This window comes from Bombina bombina, chromosome 1 (genome assembly GCF_027579735.1).
Source record: "Bombina bombina isolate aBomBom1 chromosome 1, aBomBom1.pri, whole genome shotgun sequence".
In the NCBI taxonomy this organism is placed as follows: domain Eukaryota; kingdom Metazoa; phylum Chordata; class Amphibia; order Anura; family Bombinatoridae; genus Bombina; species Bombina bombina.
Window position 1 is genome coordinate 8,530,150 of NC_069499.1, and position 20,492 is coordinate 8,550,641.

The following is a 20,492-nucleotide window of genomic DNA, read 5'->3' on the forward strand; positions in this document are numbered from 1 at the left end:
TACTGAGTAACGTTTTTTTTTATCACAGTCAATATATAAGTCTCACAGCTCTGCTGAGAGAATCTACCTCCCTCAAAAGAAGTTTTGAAGACCCCTGAGTTCTGTAGAGATGAACCGGAACATGCAGGAAATACAATGAGTAACTGACTGGAAATTTTTGATGCGTAGCAAAGAGCGCCAAAAAACGGCCCCTCCCCCTCACACACAGCAGTGAGAGAGAAACGAAACTGTCACAATTAGAATAAGCAACTGCCAAGTGGAAAAATAGTGCCCAAACATATATTCACTCAGTACCTCAGTAAATGCAAACGAATCTACATTCCAGCAAAAACGTTTAACATAATTAATACCTATTAAAGGTTTAATGTACTTTTTACAGAGTAATTCCAGTGAGTAAAGTATACATACATGACATATTATCGGTATGGCAGGATTTTCTCATCAATTCCATTGTCAGAAAATAAAAACTGCTACATACCTCTATGCAGATTCATCTGCCCGCTGTCCCCTGATCTGAAGCTTTACCTCTCCTCAGACGGCCGAGAACAGCAATATGATCTTAACGACTCCGGCTAAAATCATAGTAAAACTCTGGTAGATTCTTCTTCAAACTCTGCCAGAGAGGCAATAACACACTCCGGTGCCATTGTAAAATAACAAACTTTTGATTGAAGTCATAAAAACTAAGAATAATCACCATAGTCCTCTTACACATCCTATCTAGTCGTTGGGTGCAAGAGAATGACTGGGAGTGACGTAGAGGGGAGGAGCTATATGCAGCTCTGCTGGGTGAATCCTCTTGCATTTCCTGTTGGGGAGGAGTTATATCCCAGAAGTAATGATGACCCGTGGACTGATCACACATAACAGAAGAAATAAGCGTTTTTATCACAGTCAAAGCACAATCTCACAGGTCTGCTGTGAGTGATTACCTCCCTCAAAACTAGTTTTGGAGACCCCTGAGCTCTGTAGAGACGTCCTGGATCATGCAGGGAGAAAAAGGCAGACTGTGACTGAATTTCTACTGCGCAATAAAAGCGCCAAAATAGGCCCCTCCCACTCGTAATACAACAGTGAGGGAAGCTCAGTAAACTGTTTTAATTCAAAACAAACGACAGCCATGTGGAAAATAACGCCCAAAACAATTTTTCACCAAGTACCTCAGATAAATAAACGATTAACATGCCAGTAAACGTTTAAATATAATTTATGAAATGTTATTAAAAAGCCTGCTGCTAGCCGCTCACACTGCAGATTTAGGCTAAAAGTTATATGTATACAGTATTTTCCCAGTGAAGTGCCATTCCCCAGAAATACTTAAGTGTAAACATATATACATATCAGCCTGATACCAGTTGCTACTACTGCATTTAAGGCTGTACTTACATTACATTGGTATTAGCAGTATTTTCTCAGTCAATTCCATTCCTTAGAAAATAATATACTGCAACATACCTCCTTGCAGGTGAACCTGCCCGCTGTCCCCTGTTCTGAAGTTACCTCGCTCCTCAGAATGGCAGAGAACAGCAAATGGATCTTAGTTACGTCCACTAAGATCATACACAAACTCAGGCAGATTCTTCTTCTAATGCTGCCTGAGAAAAAACAACACACTCCGGTGCCGTTTAAAATAACAAACTTTTGATTGAAGAAATAAAAACTAAGTTTAACAACCACAGTCCTCTCACACATCCTATCTATTAGTTAGGTGCAAGAGAATGACTGGGTATGACGTAGAGGGGAGGAGCTATATAGCAGCTCTGCTTGGGTGATCCTCTTGCACTTCCTGTTAGGGAGGAGTTAATATCCCATAAGTAATGGATGACCCGTGGACTGACTACACTTAACAGGAGAAATAGACGTTTTTTAACAGTCACAACCAACTGCCACAGCAAGCTGTGGTCCTACCTTCCCCAATAAACGACTTTGGAAAGCCTTTGAGCCCTTTAGAGATGTCCTATAGCATACAGGGGACTCCTGAGGGAAGCTGGATGTCACAGTTTGTAATTTTAACTGCACCAACTGTAACTTTTATACTATAACAGTGGAAAGCCTCAGTAAAACTGTTTCTAGTCAAAATTTAAGCCAGCCATGTGGAAAAAACTAGGCCCCAATAAAGTTTTATCACCAATGCATATATAAAAACGATTAAACATGCCAGCAAACGTTTATATTGCAATATCATAAGGGTATTACCCCTGGGAGTAAGCATGATACCAGTCGTTATTAAATCACTGTATTCAGGCTTAACTTACATTAATCCGGTATCAGCAGCATTTTCTAGTGTTTTCCATCTCTAGAAAAAAATATAACTGCACATACCTGATAGCAGAATAAACTGCACGCCATTCTCTCGCTGAAGTTACCTCATCTGTGTAATCCCCTCAGACATATGTGAGAATAGCAATGGATCTTAGTTACAACCTGCTAAGATCATAGAAACCTCAGGCAGATTCTTCTTCTATTTACTGCCTGAGATAAAATAGCACAACTCCGGTACTATTTAAAAATAACAAACTTTTGATTGAAGAAAATAAACTAACTATATTTAACCACTCTCTCCTACAACATCCTAGCTTGTTGAGACTTGCAAGAGAATGACTGGCTATGACAGTTAGGGGAGGAGCTATATTACAGCTCTGCTGTGGGTGTCCTCTTGCAACTTCCTGTTGGGAATGAGAATATCCCACAAGTAATGGATGATCCGTGGACTGGATACACCTTACAAGAGAAACACACAACGTTACACAATCCGTCAGCACACAGCTGCTCACACAACATCACACGGCTCACACAACATCACACGGCTCACACAACATCACACGGCTCACACAACATCACACAACTCACACGGTTCACACACACAACTCGGCTCACACACAACTCACATGGCTCACACACAATCACACGGTTTACAAACAACTCACACGGCTCACACACAATCACATGGCTCACACACAATCACACGGCTCACACACAATCAAACGGCTCACACACAATCACACGGTTTACACACAACTCACACACAATCACACAACTCACACACAATCACACAACTCACACACAATCACACAACTCACACACAATCACACGGCTCACACACAATCACACGGCTCACACACAATCACACGGCTCACACACAATCACACGGCAGAATCCTGTGCGTACCTCAAGTTAGCATCCTTCTGTAAGGCTGCCAGCAGATTATGGGAAGGCTTGAAAACAGCATCTGTAGAACAGTCTGTTGCTGGTGTAAGTGGCTCTGGCACCACATCAGGCTCATCGTCCTTTGCCATCTCCTCTTCCTCCTCTTCGCCGTTGTCCTTCTGCTTACACTCTTTGTCATAGGGGGAACCTGTGGCTGTGAGAGGAGGACGGCATGTTATTTGAACACTCGCAAGCAAGAGGTCAGAGGTGGGAAGTGCAGACCAGCTCTTTACCTGTCTTGCTCGCTAACTTGCGCTGCCTAGACCTGCGCACATGCAAGGACACAAGCTTTCGCTCATACTGTGCCACATTCGGCTTGGTGAGGTCCTCATAAAGTCTTTCACAGCTCCCGGTCATCTGTGGCCTGTGGGGAAAGGGACGCTGTAGTAATGTCATTAGATATGGGGCCAACGTTGATGACAAACACTTACCTGTCCAAGAAGAGATGTTTTGCCAACATACAATTCAGGGACGTTTTATATTCCAGAAAAGATCTGAAAATAATAATAAAAAAAAAAATATATCAAAATATGGCTGTATCTGTCTATATGAAGGCAAAGCAAATAACGGATGCAAGTTTATACATAATTCTTCCTGTCAACATAAATCAAAGCTTTGCACCCTCCAAAATCCCCAGTGATTGACTCCAATGCCAGATAGATGCCCCCAAAACTGAGAAAAAATAAGTGATGCAATGTGTTACTTGTGTGATATTTGCAAGGGTGGAATAATGCGCAATAGGGCATGGAGCAAGACACATTCAGTGTCAGTCTCGCTGAGAACACGTGACAATGACCAGGCAGGAGCAGTAAAGGCTCTATCCAGCAGACCAAAGGAACCCAGAACATATGTACAACTACATGTCACACCAACCCATACAGCTGCCAAGTGTCCTTGCGGGGAAAGATGCGAACAAAACCCCCTCTCCTCTCAGCCTCATCCTGGATCCGATGCAGCACCTTCATCTGCAAAGGAAGAAAGAGTGCAGGTATATGTAATGAGACACGGGTATGCGCAGCGAGACACGGGTATACATAACAAGACACAGGTATGGGCAGCGAGACACAGGTTTGGTCAGCGAGACACAGGTATGCGCAGCGAGACACAGGTATACATAACGAGACACAGGTGTATGTAATGAGACACAGGTGTATGTAATGAGACACAGGTGTATGTTATGAGACACAGGTGTATGTTATGAGACACAGGTGTATGTAATGAGACACAGGTGTATGTAATGAGACACAGGTGTATGTTATAAGATACAGGTGTATGTAATGAGACACAGGTGTATGTAATGAGACACAGGTGTATGTAATGAGACACAGGTGTATGTAATGAGACACAGGTGTATGTAATGAAACACAGGTATACATTATGAGATACAGGTATACGTAATGAGACACAGGTGTATGTAATGAGATACAGGTATACATAATGACATACAGGTGTAAATAATAAGCCATCTTGGTAAATTAGACAAGGGCGGGTCGTGGACTCTCCATGCTAGGAAAGAAAATAATTTATCAGGTAAGCATTAATTTTGTTTTCTTTCCAATGGCATGGGGAGTCCACGATTTCATTCAATTACTAGTGGGAACCAATACCCAAGCCAGAATGGAAAGGGAGGGAGAAACAAGACATGTGGACCTAAACTGAGGGCACCACTGCTAAAAGGGGCACTGAACCCAAAATTTTTCTTTCGTGATTCAGACAGAGCATGCAATTTTAAGCAACTTTCTAATTTACTCCTATTATCAAATTTCCTTCATTCTCTTGGTATCTTTATTTGAAATGCAAGAATGTAAGTTTAGATGCCGGCCCATTTTTGGTGAATAACCTGGGTTATTCTTGCTGATTGGTGGATAAATTCATCCACCAATAAAAAAGTGCTGTCCAGAGTCCTGAACCAAAAAAGAAGCTTAAATGCCTTCTTTTTCAAATAAAGATAGCAAGTGAACGAAGAAAAATTGATAATAGGAGTAAATTAGAAAGTTGCTTAAAATGGCATGCTCTATCTGAATCACGAAAGAAAAAATTTGAGTTCAGTGTCCCTTTAAAGAACCTTTCTCCCAAAAGAAGCCTCAGCTGAGGCAAAAACATTGAATTTGAAACATTTTGAAAAGGTATGTAACGAGGACCAAGTGGCCACCTTGAAAATTTGCTCCACAGAAGCCTCGTTCTTAAAGGTCCAGGAAGAAAAAACAACGCAAGTTGAATGAGCCGTTATCCTCTCAGAAGGATGTTGTCCAGCTGTCTCATAAGCCAACCGAATGACACTCCTCAACCAAAAAGAAAGAGTAGATAATGTGGCCTTTTGGCCCTTATGTTTGCCAGCAAAAAACACAAAAAGGGCTGAAGATTGCCGAAAATCATTAGTAGCTTGGAGGTAAAATTTTAAAGCACAAACCACATCTAGATTGTGTAACAGACGTTCTTTTCTGAGAAGAAGGATTTGGAAAAAAGGAAGGGACGACAATTTCATGATTGATATTACGGTCTAAAACCAACTTAGGAAGAAATCCCAATTTGGTACGAAGGACCACCTTATCAGCATGGAAAATAAGATAAGGGTGATCACACTGTAGAGCAAAAGTTCTGAAACCCTACAAGCAGAAGAAATAGCCAACAAAAACAAATCTTTCCAAGACAACAATTTAATATCAACAGAATGCATAGGCTCAAACGGAGCCTGCTGCAAAACACGAAGAACCAGATTAAGGCTCCAGGGAGGAGCAACAGGTTTAACCAGAGCCTGAACAAAAAAAAAGACTGAACGTCCAGTAAGTCCGCCAGACGTTTTAGCAATAAAACCGAAAGGGCAGAGATCTGACCCTTCAGAGAACTTACTGACAAACCCTTCTCCAGACCCTCCTGGAGAGAGGACAGAAAATGGGGAACTCTCGCTTTACGCCAAGGAATACTCAGAGACTCGCACCACGATAAGTAGGTGCGCCAAACCTTATGATATATCTTACGAGTTACAGGCTTATGAGCCTGGACCAAAGTGTTAATGACCCTTTCTGAAAAACCTCATCTAGACAAGACTAGGCATGCAAACGTCATGTAGTCAGCTTCAGAGAATCTAGATTTGGATGAAGAAAAGGACTCTGAAGTAGAAGGCCCTTCCTCAGCGGTAATCTCCACAGAGGGGAGGACGACATTTTCACCAGGTCCGCAAACCAAATTCTGTGCGGCCAAGCTGGAGCAATTAGAATCACAGAAGCCTGCTCCTGTTTGATACGGGCTATCACCCGAGGACAGAGGGCAAACGGAGAAAACAGGTAAATCAGTCAGAAATCCCATGGAATCACTAGAGCGTCCACCAGAACTTCTTGCGGGTCCTTTGATCTGGACCCGTATCTGGGAAGTTTGGTATGGAGACGAGACGCCATCAGGTCCAACTCCGGAACTCCCCACCTGAGGGTTTGGACTATCTCACATCTGTTAAGAAAATCTTCATCGAGATTGAGTCTATGATTGTCCCCAAAAGAAACAGACCATGGTATTTGGAATCAGGGAACTCTTGTTCAGATTCACCATCCATCTGTGAGAGCGGAGAGTGAACAGAGAATCTGTATGGGATCTTGCTAAATGAAAAGATGGCGCCTGAACCAAGATATCTTCCAGGTATGGGGCTGCCGCAATTCCTTGAGACCTGGCCACCGCCAAAAGAGCCCCTAGAACCTTCGTAAAGATTCGGGGAGCTGTGGCTAGATCGAAAAGAAGGAGTACAAACTGAAAATGTTTGTCCAGAAAGGCAAACCGAAGCTTCCTTCAAATCTATGGTGGTCATGAATGGACCCTCCTGAATTAAAGGGAGAATGGAACGAATATTTTCAATTTTGAAGGACGGGACCTTGAGAAATATGTTGAGGCACTTCAGGTCCAAAATAGGGTGAAATGTTCCCTCTTTCTTGGGAACTACAAAAAGATTGGAATAAAATCCTCTGCCTTGTTCGGCTAGAGGAACTGGAACGATCACTTCTAGAGAGGAGAAATCCCTGACACAATTTAAGAATGCCTCTCTTTTTTCCTAGTTTGCGAATAACCTTGACAGGAGAAATCTGCCTCTCGGAGGACATGTCACGGTGCTAGGAATCAGACTGAGATGAGAAGTGCAAAAATAATCACACCTTTATTAATAGCAAAAAATAATAAAATGTCCACAAGTCAAATAAGGCAGGAATCAAAACCAGAGCTGGTAGTCAGACGAGCCGAGTCAGGAGCCAAAGCGAGTAGTCAGACGAGCCGGAATCAGGAACAAGGAGGACAGCAGAGTCAGGAACAAGCCAGGGATCAGGAACCAGGAGGGATATCAGACAGCCAGGTTATACACAGGAGCTCTCACAAACAGGTCTGAGACAACGCAAGGGCAAAGCATACTGAACAGAGGCCCTTTAAATAATAAGTGATGACATCACAATTCTGAGACTGCATCCTGTCTCACACGGATGATGTACACCAGTCTGGCCATAAAAGGAAGTGCAGGAAATTAGCAGCATCACACAGTATGCACCAGAGTCAGCAAAAGAGGTGAGTAAAATGGCTGCCAGCAGCACATGGCAAGCAAAACAGGGAAAAAACCCTGACAGGCCAAGATTTGAAACCTATCTTCTATCCCTGAGAGACCACCTCCACCGCCCAAGGATCTGGAACATCGCAAATCCAAGCCTCCTGAAATAGAGAAAGTCTGCCCCTTACCCGATCCGATCTCGGATCGGGGACGGATCCTTCATGCTGATTTGTTCTCAGAAGTAGACTTCTTGGACTGCTTGCCCTTATTCTAAGGTTGGTTAGGTCTCCAGGAAGTCTTGGTCTATTCAGGCTTGGAGGAAGATGAGGAATTCTGTCCCTTGAAATTGTGAAAGGAATGAAAATTGGACGATTGGCGACCTTTTTATCTTGCCTTTTTATCTTGAGGAAAAGTCCCCTTTCCACCCGTGACAGTGAAAATAATGGCATCCAGACCTGGATCAAATAAAGTCTTCCCTTTAAAAGGTAAAGAAAGAAGTCTAGATTTGGAAACCATGTCTGCAGACCAAGACTTAACACACAAGGAGCTACGAGTAAAAAACAATTTATGTAAGAACTTACCTGATAAATTCATGTCTTTCATGTAATTGGCAAGAGTCCATGAGCTAGTGACATATGGGATATACAATCCTACCAGGAGGGGCAAAGTTTCCCAAACCTCAAAATGCCTATAAATACACCCCTCACCAAACCCACAATTCAGTTTAAATAATAGCCAAACAGTAGGGTGATAAAGAAAGGAGTAGAAAGCATCAACAAAGGAAATTTGGAAATAATTGTGCTATATACAAAAAATCATAAGCACCATAAAAAGGGTGGGCCTCATAGACTCTTGCCAATATGAAAGAAATGAATTTATCAGGTAAGTTATTACATAAATTATGTTTTCTTTCATGTAATTGGCAAGAGTCCATGAGCTAGTGACATATGGGATATCAATACCCAAGATGTGGATCTCCACTCAAGAGTCACTAGAGAGGGAGGGAATAAAAATAAAAATAGCCATATTCCGCTGAAAAAATTAATCCACAACCCAAAAAAATAAGTTTATTTTCATTTTGAAAGAAAAAAACTTAAATCAAAAGCAGAAGAATCAAACTGAAACAGCTGCCTGAAGAACTTTTCTACCAAAAACTGCTTCCGAAGAAGCAAATACATCAAAACGGTAGAACTTAGTAAATGTATGCAAAGAGGACCAAGTTGCTGCTTTGCAAATCTGATCAACTGAAGCTTCATTCTTAAAAGCCCACGAAGTGGAGACTGATCTAGTAGAATGAGCTGTAATTCTCTGAGGCGGGGCTTGACCCAACTCCAAATAAGCTTCATGAATCAAAAGCTTTAACCAAGAGGCCAAGGAAATAGCAGAGGCCTTCTGACCTTTCCTAGGACCAGAAAATATAACAAATAGACTAGAAGTCTTCCTGAAATCTCAGTAGCTTCAACATAATATTTCAAAGCTCTCACCACATCCAAAGAAAGTAAGGATCTTTCCAAAGGATTCTTAGGATTAGGACACAAGCAAGGGACAACAATTTCTCTACTAATGTTGTTAGAATTCACAACCTTAGGTAAAAATTCAAATGAAGTCCGCAAAACCGCCTTATCCTGATGAAAAATCAGAAAAGGAGATTCACAAGAAAGAGCAGATAGCTCAGAAACTCTTCTAGCAGAAGAGATGGCCAAAAGGAACAACACTTTCCAAGAAAGTAGTTTAATGCCCAAAGAATGCATAGGCTCAAATGGAGGAGCCTGTAAAGCCTTCAGAACCAAATTAAGACTCCAAGGAGGAGAAATTGATTTAATGACAGGCTTAATACGAACTAAAGCCTATACAAAACAGTGTATATCAGGAAGTATAGCAATCTTTCTGTGAAATAAAACAGAAAGAGCGGAGATTTGTCCTTTCAAGGAACTTGCAGACAAACCCTTATCTAAACCATCCTGAAGAAACTGTAAAATTCTAGGAATTCTTAAAAAGAATGCCAAGAAAATTTATGAGAAGAACACCATGAAATGTAAGTCTTCCAAACTCTATAATAAATCTTTCTAGAGACAGATTTACGAGCTTGTAATATAGTATTAATCACTGAGTCAGAGAAACCTCTATGACTAAGCACTAAGCGTTCAATCTCCATACCTTCAAATTTAATGATTTGAGATCCTGATGGAAAAAACGGACCTTGAGATAGTAGGTCTGGCCGTAACGGAAGTGGCCAAGGCGGGCAACTGGACATCCGAACCAGATCCGCATACCAAAACCTGTGTGGCCATGCTGGTGCCACCAGCAACACAAATGATTGTTCCATGATGATTTTGGAAATCACTCTTGGAAGGAGAACTAGAGGCGGGAAGATGTAAGCAGGATGATAACACCAAGGAAGTGTCAGCGCATCCACTGCTTCCGCCTGAACATCCCTGGACCTGGAGAGGTATCTGGGAAGTTTCTTGTTTAGATGAGAGGCCATGAGATCTATCTCTGGAATACCCCACATCTGAACAATCTGAGAAAACACATCTGGATGGAGAGACCACTCCCCTGGATGTAAAGTCTGGCGGCTGAGATAATCCACTTCCCAATTGTCTACACCTGGGATATGCACCGCAAAGATTAGACAGGAGCTGGACTCCGCCCAAACAAGTATTCGAGATACTTCTTTCATAGCTTGGGGACTGTGAGTCCCACCCTGATGATTGACATAAGCCACAGTTGTGATATTGTCTGTCTGAAAACAAAAGAACGGTTCTCTCTTTAACAAAGGCCAAAACTGAAGAGCTCTGAGAATTGCACAGAGTTCTAAAATATTTATTGGTAATCTCGCCTCTTGAGATTTCCAAACCCCTTAAGCTGTCAGAGATCCCCAAACAGCTCCCCAACCTGAGAGACTTGCATCTGTTGTGATCACAGTCCAGGTTGGCCGAACAAAAGAAGCCCCTTTAACTAAACAATGGTGATCTATCCACCATGTCAGAGAGTGTCGTACATTGGGATTTAAGGATATTAATTGTGATATCTTTGTATAATCCCTGCACCATTGATTCAGCATACAAAGCTGAAGAGGTCTCATGTGAAAACGAGCAAAGGGGATCGCGTCCGATGCTGCAGTCATGAGACCTAAAAACTTCCATGCACATAGCCACTGAAGGTGATGACTGAGACTGAAGGTGCCGGCAGGCTGCAACCAATTTTAAACGTCTCTTGTCTGTTAGAGACAGAGTCATGGACACTGAATCTATCTGGAAGCCTAAAAAGGTGACCCTTGTCTGAGGAATTAAGAAACTCTTTGGTAAATTGATCCTCCAACCATGTTTCAGAAAAAACAATACTAGTTGATTCGTGTGAGATTCTGCAGAACGTAAAGTCTGAGCTAGTACCAAGATATCGTCCAAATAAGGAAACATCGCAATACCCTGTTCTCTGATTACAGAGAGTAGGGCACCCAGAACCTTTGAAAAGATTCTTGGAGCTGTTGCTAGGCCAAATGGAAGAGCAACAAATTGGTAATGCTTGTCTAGAAAAGAGAATCTCAGAAATTGATAATGTTCTGGATGAATCGGAATATGAAGGTATGCATCCTGCAAGTCTATTGTGGACATATAATGTCCTTGCTGAACAAAAGGCAGAATAGTCCTTATAGTCACCATCTTGAAAGTTGGTACTCTTACATAACGATTCAAAATTTGCAGATCCAGAACTGGTCTGAATAAATTTTCCTTCTTTGGGACAATGAATAGATTTGAATAAAACCCCAAACCTTGTTCCAGAAGAGGAACTGGCATGATTACCCCTGAAGACTCCAGGTCTGAAACACACTTCAGGAAAGCCTGAGCTTTTACTGGATTTACTGGGATACGTGAGAGAAAAAATCTTCTCACAGGTCTTACTCTGAATCCTATTCGATACCCTTGAGAGACAATGCTCTGAATCCATTGATTTTGAACAGATTTTATCCAAATATCCTTGAAAAACCTTAATCTGCCCCCTACCAGCTGAGCTGGAATGAGGGCCACACCTTCATGCGGACTTAGGGGCTGACTTTGGTTTCCTAAAAGGCTTGGATTTATTCCAATTTGAGGAAGGCTTCCAATTGGAGGCAGATTCCTTGGGGGAAGGATTGAGTTTTTGTTCCTTATTCTGACAAAAGGAACGAAAACGGTTAGAAGCCTTAGATTTACCCTTAGGTTTTTTATCCTGAGACAGAAAAACTCCCTTTCCCCCAGTAACAGTTGAAAAGAAAGAGATAGTAATCTAGATATAGATGTCATATCAGCATTCCAGGATTTAAGCCACAAAGCTCTTCTAGCTAAAATAGCTAAAGGCATGGATCGAACATCAATTTTGATAATATCAAAAATAGCATCACAAATAAAATGATTAGCATATTGCAGTAAGCGAATAATGCTAGATAAGTCAGAATCCAATTCCTGTTGCGCTAAATTCTCCAAACAGAAAGTTGATGCAGCCGCAACATCAGCCAAAGAAATTGCAGGTCTGAGAAGATGACCTCAATATAAATAGGCCTTCCTTAGATAAGATTCAAGCTTCCTATCTAAAGGATTCTTAAAGGAAGTACTATCTTCCATAGGAATAGCGGTACGTTTAGCAAGAGTAGAAATAGCCACATCAACTTTGGGGATCTTTTCCCAAAACTCTATAGATTTTGCTGATAAAGGATACAATTTTTTAAACCTTGAAGAAGGAATACAAGAAGTACCTGGCTTATTCCATTCCTTAGAAATCATATCAGAAATAGCCTCAGGAATAGGAAAAACCCATGGAGAAACCACAGGAGGTTTAAAAACAGCATTTAAACGTTTATTAGACTGAACGTCAAGAGGACTGGTTACCTTAATATCCAAAGTAATTAACACTTCTTTTAATAAAGAACGCATATACTCAATTTTAAATAAATAAGTAGATTTGTCAATGTCTGAGGAAGGATCTTCTGAATCAGATAGATCCTCATCAGAAGAGGATAAATTGTTATGTTGTTGGTCATTTGAAATTTCATCAACTAAATGAGAAGTTTTTAAAAGACCTTTTACGTTTATTTGAAGGTGGAAATGCAGACAAAGCCTTCAGAATAGAATCAGAAACAAATTCTTTAAAATTTACAGGTATATCATGCACATTAGAAGTTGAAGGAACTGCAACTGACAATGTATTATTACTGATAGAAACACTATCTGCATGTAAAAGTTTATCATGACAACTATTACAAATGACATTCGGCGAGATAATTTCTACAATTTTACAACAAATGCACTTAGCTTTGGTTGAACCGATGTCAGGCAGCAATGTTCCAGTAGACACTTCTGAGGCAGGATCAGGTAGAGACATCTTGCAAAATGTAAGATAAAAAAACAACATATAAAGCAAAATTATCTATTTCCTTATATGACAGTTTCAGGAATGGGAAAAAATGCAAATGAGGGGTGTATTTATAGGCATTTTGAGGTTTGGGAAACTTTGCCCCTCCTGGTAGGATTGTATATCCCATATGTCACTAGCTCATGGACTCTTGCCAATTACATGAAAGAAATAGCAAGACTCAAGTCATTACACTCATCCACACTACCTGCATACTAGCATCAAAGATAAAGGAATTTGTCAATTGTAAGGCCTTGATCATATCCTGAATTTCCTCCAAGGTGGTCTCCTCCAGAATTAGGTAGGTCAGATAAGGAGTCACACCAATACGAGGCCGCACCAGCGAGTGTCACCAAACCTGCCACAGGTTGCCATAGCAGACCTTGGTGAAGGAAAATCTTTAAGTACCCTCCAATTTCCTGTCCATGGGGTCCTGAAATAAGGTACTATCCTCCAGGGGTATTGTGGTTCTCTTAGCCAAAGTGGATATAGCACCATTCACTTTAGGAATAGTACGCCAGATTTCCAGCACAGAGTCAGCAACTGGAAAAATCTTTTTAAAAATAGGAGATGGGGTAAAAGGAACACCCAGTTTATCCCATTCTTGATAAATAATGTCCAACATACTATCTGTTACAGGAAACACTTCCACAGTTCTAGGTTTGACATCAAAAACCTTGTTCAGTTTAGTAACTTTAGGAGTCTCGGTAGTTATAGGTTCTGAGTCCTCCAGTGTAGCCAGAACCTCCTTGAGCAATAAGCGGAGGTGCTCAAGCTTGAATCTAAAACTCACTTCCTCTAAGTCTACTGGAGCAACCAAAGTAGATTCTGAATCTGATCTGTCGCCCTCAGAGGCTGCTGAAGAGTGGTCATCCTCAGATAATTGGGATAAACTGACCAAAGCAGCGTTAGCGTCAGAAGCTATTGCTGACTTAGAGGGCATATTTGTAGGCTTCCTTTTTCTCTTGCCTGAGATAGGCAAGGCACTCAGATCAGCAGAGTTAAGCTGCGCTGCAAAATCTCCTGGTAAAAATACACCCCCAGGTACAGATTGAGTTGAGCCGCAGGGCACTGCTTGTGTAATTGCTAGGGACGGGGACTGAGGAGAAACAGCAGCATGTCTAGAGCAACAGAGGGGATAAACTTTTGAGAAATGTCAGAATCTTTAGTTTTAGACTGCAACATATTTGCTAGACATGTGAAACAAAGTTGAACAGGAGGAATAACCTGAGCCTCTAAACAGTATAAGCATTTTTCAAAGTTTACTGATAAATTTTAACCTTCCCTAGTGTCCTCCATCTGGGGAAAAATTCACAAACCCCCAATAATTAAGAAGAGTAAAAAAGGTCTTTAGATTTTATAGCCCAAGAAAATTAAAAAGCTTTTTAGCATAAACGAGTAGTAAATGCAATAATCCTCCAGAAATTTGCACCCTCTATAACCACAGCCGTTGCTTGAGTGACTCACAACCTCCCAGAGAAGATAATGTCGTCACTGACTACCCTCTGTTCTAGCTCTCACACGCAGAGATTACAGGGATAGACCGCATCAGGCGGAAGAAGGAGACACGTGGCTGTCACGTGACCGCATCACTAAAACAAACCGACACATAAAAATAAACTGACATGTCCTATAATGAACACCGGGATACTCTCTTTAGCCCGGAGTCGTATGCCATCAAAAATAAAAACACATCCCCCGAAAACATGTCCCTACCTCCTCAGTCTCTATAAATTAATCAGACAAATATGTTCTAATCAGTGCCCTGCAATGCTGCCCAAATAAAATCCCCATCATGAAGAGATGTATTGAGAGATTAACGTCCCCAGGCTCCATAAGAAGGTAGATAGGTGCCTTCTCACCTATGAAGAAAAAAAAGAGCACTTACCTTGGAGCCTCAGCTGTGGGGCAGACACAGAATTCCAGGTCTGACAGATACAAATAAACTTCAGCATTACCCCACTCCTTACTTGCAGGGAAACTTCCCATATAAGGACAAATTCTCTTCAGAGCACTATATTAGCACACCTCCTAGATTTACGAAGGCAAAGAATGACTGGGGATTATAGGAAGTGGGAGGGATACTTAAAGCTTTGCTGGGGTGTTCTTTGCCTCCTCCTGGTGGCCAGAAGTTGAATTCCCAGTAGTAATTAAATGGAATCGTGGACTCTCCATGCTATTGGAAAGAAATTGCATTCAGAGAAGTGTGTGCAAACTGTTAACCACCATGGATGCCCTCTGTTCTTATAGAGGGTTTACCTGAGAGCCCCTTCCTTACTATACGGAGTGCCTTCAGTTAATTGCGTTCACCGGGTGCTGCAACTGAAGGGAAAACTCCACAAGTAGCAAGGCCCTCATCAAAACACACAAAGAGTAGCGTTCCGGGGGGAATTTAAAACCTACACGGAAACCAGCTGAGCGCGGCATATAGTGTGTCCTGATCTGCTCAAGCCGCTGAAATATCCCACGTAAAGGATATATATACAAAAGCTTGAACATCTGGAAAATCTGCCAGACTTATGTACAAAAGAATAGATAGTGCAAAAATCTGACCTTTCAGAGTACTGACTGACAAACCTTTCTCCAGGCCATCCCAAAGAAAAGATAAAATGTGGGGAATCCTCACCCGGCTCCAGGAGAAACCCTGAGATTCGCACCAAGAAATATATTTACGCCATACCTTATAGTAAAGCCTAAAGCATAGATCAATGACCGCTTCAGAAAAACCATGTCTAGACAGAACTAGGAGTTCATTCTCCAAGCAGTCAGCTTCAGAGAATCCAGGATTGGATGGAGGAATGGACCCTGAAGTAGAAGATACTTCATCAGAGGTAACCTCCAAGGTGGAAGAGAAGACATCTTTACAAGATCCGCAAACCAGATCCTGTGAGGCCATGCAGGAGCTATTAGAATTACAAATGCCCTCGCCTGCTTGATACGAGCAATGACTCGAAGAAGGAGAGCAAACAGGGGGAACAGGTGTGTCAGACTGAAGTTCCAAGGCACCGCCAGAGCGGTCTGTGGCTCTCTTGATCTTGAACTGTACTTTGGAAGCTTGGCGTTTAGACATGAAGCCATCAAATCCAACTCTGGAACCCCCCACTTGAGAGTTATCATTTGAAAACCTCTGGGTGGAGCCCACGCAGAATGAGTGGAGCCCACTCCCCAGAATGAAAAGTCTGCTTCATATCTTAGGAAAGAAAACCACCTCCCAGATGTCCACCCCTAAGATGCGGAAGCCAGAGAGAAGACAATTGTGAGACTCCGCCCACTGGAGAATGTGAGTCACCTCCTTCATTGCTAAGGAACTCAGAGTTCCTCCCTGGTGATTGATGTAAGCCACCAAGGAGATATTGTCCGATTGAAATCTGATAAACCGGACTAAAGCTAGTTGAGGCTAGGCTGATGAGGCATTGTAAATTGCTCTCAACGCCAAGATGTTTATGGGAATAAAATACTTATCTTAAGTCCAAAGACCCTGAGCCTTTAAAGAACCTCAAACTGCAACCCAGCCTGAAAGGCTGGCGTTCGTTGTTACAATCACCCAGGATGGTCTTAGGAAGCATGTACCCTGAGACAGATGGTCCTGTGAAAATCACCAAGATAGAGAGACTCTAGTTAGGGGAACCAGAGCTATCCTCTGCGATAGGTCAGAGTGGTCTACGTTCTATTGTCTGAGCATGCATAACTGTAGGGGTCTCAGATAGAACCAAGCAAATGGAATGATGTCTATGGAGCAACCATCAGACCAATTACTTCCATATACTTAGTCACAGATGGACAGGTTGAGGACTGAAGTGACCAGCAGGAAGTCAAACGTTTGTATTTTCTGACCTTCGTCAGCAAAATCTTCATAGACAGAGGACCTATAATTGTTCCTTAGAAACACACCCTGGTGTCTGGCACCAGGGAACTCTTCTCCTGATTCACTTTCCACCCATGGGAACGTAGAATAGACAATAACATCTTACAAAAAGAAGGCACCTGAACTGAAATATAGTCCAGGACAGATGCCACGGTAATTCCTTAACATCTGGCTAGTGCCAGAAGAGCCCCATCGAACCCCCGTAAGATTCGAGGAGTAGAGGCTTAGTCCAAAATTTAGGGCTACAAATTGGAAGTGTTTTTTTCCAAAAGACAAAGCAGAGAATAGTATGAATGGTGCTAAATAGAACAGAGAAAGAGATTAATCATATGAGAGACCCTCAAGATTTTTCCACAGAATGAGACAGAAAAGTAATGCACCTTAATTCATGACAATATAATAAAGGAGCATGCATTAGCAATAAATTGCCACCAGATGGTGACAAATACTAGTAAAAACACAGTATTTAGTATGAGAAAATAAATCCTGAAAAAACAAATTGTAGGATATACGATTTATTATAATAAACACTCCCATAATAAAAAAAACAACAACTCATCCCTCATATCCTAGAGGCAGTGTTATCAGTACACATAAAAAACTGATATAAAACACCTTAGGAGGGGAATAAACCTCTATGACGGTCTAGGCTGAATAGGTTTAAATTAGGCTTACATAGAGATCGTACTTAACATTACATGATGAAGACATCTAAAATACACTCAAACTGCAAACCTCACTGCCCATAGTGGGAAATAGAAAAGCGATTTCCAAAATGGCGCCAACAGAAATGTATGTCTGCCGAAGCGGATCTCACTTACTATGTAGACGAGGTTGGAACAAAAGAAACACAATTATTCTGTATAGAGCCCCACGCTCACAGCTCTGAAAACAAAAACAGGCCATACGTCTCCTATCCAGCAGAGCTAACGCTCACGGCTCCTCCACCGCATAGCTGACTAGCTGCGCCATAGTATCCGCCCACAATGGCGGTGTTCTAATATGAGGATAAAGGTACATAGCCGCATATAATAAAATAGAGCTGACAAAATCTAAAACACCTTATTAACTCGATAACAGATGAGGGGAGAAACCCTTCAAATGTGGTCATCGCTATCTAGCATCTTACCAATAAAGAAGCATGCACTAGCCAGCACCGTATTATGCAAGCACCATAACCGAGTGCTGCGTCAGGAGTGTAATATGGGACTTGCAGGTTCATGGGGAAAACCTTTCAGTCAGAGTATTGGCGCTTATTGCGATTGCCTAAAACAGCAATGCCAGAGAATATTTTCTAAAAAAAGCCGTCAGTAGTCTCCTCTCATCTAGCTGGAGAAGCCGCCACAGTATCAGATAATGGAGCGCATCGATGTTATAAAAATATAAGCATAACACAGTCAGCGGTAGCCTCCTCTACTGAACCTGGAGATGCCGCTGCTGTAAATGATGAACATACCAGCTGAAGGAGCTAGAGTGTAGATGCTCCATTATAAAGGTCCACACAAATAAATAAAAGCCTCAATCCCCTGTGTCATTTTTAACTGTAAACAAAACTATGAGGGTAATTGAGTTATGTCAGAGGGAAACACCCAATAATGAGTGAACCGCAGCCTGTTTAAGTAATGCCGGTAGATCCAAGCTGCTTAAATAGTTATATCCCCAACCTGGGATATAACTAAGGTTTCTAGACCCATCTAAGAGGGCAATGGAGGTGCCAGTTGGTCACCCTTCAAAGTTCTCCCTTTCCCTGATGACAGTAACAGTTATACCTGCCGATGGAAGGGTTTAAACAAGGATATAAACTGACTTACCCTCCAGGATCTTCTGCTGTGGAGCAGACACAGCACTTCCCAGTCTGTCAGCCTCAATTGACCGCTGGCAGGGACATGGAGAGAAAAGAAAAAAACAGAGTAACCAACTCTGGTTTTCTATATAGGGGTAGCATAAATGTTAGAAGTAAAGCAAAGACTACCTCGCCGCTTCTAACTGCTAAAAGCCAACACTACTCTTACTAAAGAGATTGACATGGACACAGCTAGACCCCAATCCTTGCTTGCACGGAAAAGTACCCATTAAAAGGATTAAATTCTACAGACACCGACTTCGCACATCCTCCATTGACAAAGAGAATGACTGGGGATTATGGGAGGGGAAGTTACACTTGACAGCTTTGCTGGGGTGTGCTTTGCTTCCTCCTGCTGGCCAGGAGTTGAATATCCCACTAGTAATTGGAATGAAATCGTGGACTCTCCATGCCATAGGAAAAAAAAAATATTTAAACGATTACAAGGCTTATCATCAGAAACGTTAGGATATTTAACCCCTAAAGTAATTAAGACCTCTTTTAAAAGAGAACAAATATGTTTGACTTTAAACAAAAAAGAGGAAATATCAGGTTTAATTGGAATGAAGTGGTGGACTCTCCATGCCATAGGAAATAAATATTACCAGCCTTCTGAGGGATTGAGGTGCTATCCAGCCACCTTAAATACAATTGTCCCTTTATATGTACTCACATAAGGTCGTCAGGCCAGCAAAGTAAAAAGGACTATTTCTATAACATAAATTGTCCCCAAGACCCTTATAGAAGTAGGTGCCATCTGGTCACCTTAGTGCTCTCATGTTCCTCCTCTGCGTGTCCTAAGGAAAGAAATAAAGGCACTTAAATCCAGGGCCTCTGCTGTGGAGCAGACACTGCACCTCCAGGTTTAGCCAGCTTCATCCAACATCTGACAGGGACCTGGTTAGAAAGGAAAGCAATGTAAGTGTAACACTGGTTGCCTGATGGGGGTGTTAGAACAAATTGCTGGAGAGAGAACAGACTCCCCTGCGACCTCCAGCAGATACCAATACTCACTTAATTTTCTTCAGAGCATCTATCTTCACCTCCTTCAAGTTACCAAGGCAAAGAATGAATGGGGATTATGGGTAGTGGGAGAGTTTCTTTGCCTCCTCCTGGTGGCCAGGCGGTGAATTTCCCAACAGTAATGAATGGAATTCTGGACTCTCCATGCCATTGGAAAGAAATTTGGGTTTAGTATCCTTTAATATAACAGTCTTGGTTATACAAAACTGGGGAATGGGTAATAAAGGAATTATCTATCTTTTTAAATAATAACAATTCTATAGTAGACTGTCCTTTTAACTTGCCTCCTCTATGGACAATCCCAGTGTGCAGCTTGTGCGCTTCACGATGATCCTGTTTCCTGCCTGCAGTGCAGTGTTCACATCACTTGCGGATAGCAGGCGCTGTCGCTGCAGACATATAGATATCATTTTATTCTCCAAAGCATTCAGATAGCGGCAGGTAAACAGGCATCACTGAAGGTAATTTTGTACAATACAGGTTCTGTGTTTGTGTGTGCAAGCAAGAGTATTTATGTGACATGGTAAGAGCATACAGTGTGTGTGGGTTAGGTCACTTTGCTCACTGTATTTTTCTGCGTGCGTTTGTTGCGCTCAACTGGTGCACTGCCTCCCCGGCGGAATCTCTGTGGGTCGTGACACTCCACCCCT

General features: G+C 41.9%; 1 protein-coding gene across 1 annotated transcript in view; it reads right to left on the reverse strand.

Annotated features, from left to right (window-relative positions):
• The window catches only part of TTLL5 (tubulin tyrosine ligase like 5), a 273,384-nt gene that overhangs the window by 179,217 nt on the left and 73,675 nt on the right, over positions 1-20,492 (reverse strand). The window contains exons 7-12 of the mRNA XM_053697018.1: positions 20,408-20,490; positions 20,127-20,231; positions 4,081-4,172; positions 3,639-3,701; positions 3,441-3,571; positions 3,169-3,361 (exon numbers count right to left, since the gene is read on the reverse strand). Of these exons, the coding sequence (XP_053552993.1) occupies positions 3,169-3,361; positions 3,441-3,571; positions 3,639-3,701; positions 4,081-4,172; positions 20,127-20,231; positions 20,408-20,490 (667 nt within the window). The remainder of the gene's footprint in view (positions 1-3,168; positions 3,362-3,440; positions 3,572-3,638; positions 3,702-4,080; positions 4,173-20,126; positions 20,232-20,407; positions 20,491-20,492) is intronic.